Below are 2500 nucleotides of genomic sequence, written 5' to 3'. Positions count from 1 at the left end.
TTGGGTGTTTGGGTGTTTGGGTGTTTGGGTGTTTGGGTGTTTGGGTGTTTGGGTGTTTGGGTGTTTGGGTGTTTGGGTGTTTGGGTGTTTGGGTGTTAGGGTGTTTGGGTGTTTGGGTGTTTGGGTGTTTGGGCGTTTGGGCGTTTGGGCGTTTGGGCGTTTGGGCGTTTGGGCGTTTGGGCGTTTGGGCGTTTGGGCGTTTGGGCGTTAGGGTGTTTGGGTGTTTGGGTGTTTGGGTGTTTGGGTGTTTGGGTGTTTGGGTGTTTGGGTGTTTGGGTGTTTGGGTGTTTGGGTGTTAGGGTGTTTGGGTGTTAGGGTGTTTGGGTGTTTGGGTGTTTGGGTGTTTGGGTGTTTGGGTGTTTGGGTGTTTGGGTGTTTGGGTGTTTGGGTGTTTGGGTGTTAGGGTGTTTGGGTGTTAGGGTGCTAGGGTGTTTGGGTGTTTGGGTGTTAGGGTGTTAGGGTGTTTGGGTGGGGATTGTTGTTCCTCCTGCTAAGCTGCAGAAAGGACAGATACAAAAACACTGTTTTACCTACTAGTCCAGGCAAAACAGCGTTTTACGACAGACTCATTCTAAAATAATTTTTTTTCAGCTCAGATAATTTCTATGAGGTGTCCAGAACAACATACTAAAAGTCCTAAGAAATCCTAGTTGAGGAATATGTTTAATTCTCATCAATCCGAGGTGTGTGCCAATAAGGCGAGACACCAATAAATCCCAATAGGGCTATTATTTTCCTTTAATCCTATCAAAATGAAACTTTACACAATGAAAGTATCCATGAAAATTTAAATGTTTTGTATTACAAGTTTCTTTGAAAATGAATTTGAATATGCAAATGAGCTATACACTAATCGAACATTGGCTATGTGTATTGTGGGCTCATGTTTTTTTGTAGAGGTGGGATATGTACGTAGGCCTATATGTGTTGTGTTGTGTTGTGTTGTGTTGTGTTGTGTTGTGTTGTGTATATTGTGTATGCTGGCTGCTGCTGTAGCATCTGAATTTCCCTGCTGGGATGAATAAAGTTTATCTTATCTTAAGTTAGCCAGGGTGTTTGGGTGGGGCTTGTTGTTGTTCCTGCTAAGCTACGCATTAGTTTACTGGCACTGCCAAACAGATGATGTAACCATTGGATCAGGGAAGTCTCCTACAGCATCAATGAGCCAGTGATCGACCAATCACAGCCCAGCAGCTGCTTCAAAGAAACCAATCAGAGCAAAGGAACAGGAAGAAGCCGCCAGCAGCCAGCCAACCACAGGGCAGGGATGGGAAGCAGGAAGTGAACACTACAGAGTCTCCATGGCGACAGGTAAATCCCATTGAGACCGGAGACTCTTTTCAAGGGAGACCTGTTCCCATTCCCACGTTACCATTCACACACACATTCATACACCGATAGCAGCAGCAGCTACCACGCAGGGTGCAAGCTAACTATCAGGAGTCATTTAGGGTTCAGTGTCTCTTTGCCCAGGGACACACACATTCACACACCGATAGCAGCAGCTAACTATCGACATTCACACGAGGCAAGGTGGGTGAAGTGTCTTGCCCAAGGACACAACAACTATGACACAAGCGGCAGTGCGGGGATCGAACCGCCAACCCTCGGATCACTGGCAGACCCGCTCTACCACCTGAGCCACGGTCACATCAATGATCAAGAGATCGACCAATCAGGACCCAGCAGCTGCTTCAAAGGAACCAATCAAATCAGAGCAAAGGAACAGGAAGAAGCCTTCAGCAGCCAGCGAATCACAGCGCAGGGATGAGAAGCAGGAAGTGATCAGCGTCTGGGAGAAGCAGAGTTTAGCAAGGCTGTGTTCGGAAAGCCATACTAACGTCCTACTCATACTCATTTTGACTCCAATTTAAACTGAACACAACAGTCTCCGTGGCGACCATCGTACCACGGCCATATAAGGAGACGTCCTGCCGCTCGGAGACTTTGGAGGAGGACTCAGAGGCGTCAGCGATGAGGTCACAGTGACATCACACAAAGTGGGCGGCGGCTCGGTCGGCGACGTCGGGGTTTTCACTTCCTGGATCATGACGAGCGGTCCACTAGTGATGAGGTCATCGGCGGTGGACAGAGGGATGATTCTGACCGTAGCCATGGTGACACTGGGGCTGTCGTCACCACCGGTCGTCATGGTGATCACCCTGCCGGACGCGGTGTCGTAGCTCCGCCCCAAAGTGAAACTCTTCTCTCCGATTGGCTGAGAAGTCACGGACCCGCAAGACATCAAAACAAACACACAGAAATAGACAGACAGACAGACAGACACACACACACACACACACACACACACACACACACACACACACACACACACACACACACACACACACACACACACACGCACACACACACACAGACAGACAGACAGACAGACAGACAGACAGACAGACAGACAGACAGACAGACAGACAGACAGAGACACACATACAAAACCTGTCTAGCTTAACAAAATACACGTGCCCGCTTTTCCATGTGTGTG

General features: G+C 48.6%; 1 protein-coding gene across 1 annotated transcript in view; it reads right to left on the bottom strand.

Annotated features, from left to right (window-relative positions):
- Window positions 1-2500, bottom strand: part of LOC307271047 (band 4.1-like protein 3) — a gene marked incomplete at both ends in the record, with an annotated part of 27413 nt that overhangs the window by 4530 nt on the left and 20383 nt on the right. Inside the window, one exon of the mRNA XM_080054924.1 lies at window positions 1910-2218. Coding sequence (XP_079911050.1) covers window positions 1910-2218 — 309 coding nt within the window. The remainder of the gene's footprint in view (window positions 1-1909; window positions 2219-2500) is intronic.

The sequence above is a fragment of the Ammodytes marinus genome (assembly GCF_949987685.1).
Source record: "Ammodytes marinus genome assembly, contig: scaffold_40, whole genome shotgun sequence".
Classification (NCBI taxonomy): domain Eukaryota; kingdom Metazoa; phylum Chordata; class Actinopteri; order Uranoscopiformes; family Ammodytidae; genus Ammodytes; species Ammodytes marinus.
The sequence above is the reverse complement of the archived record's forward strand: the minus strand, read 5'-3'. Positions and strand labels throughout refer to the sequence as shown.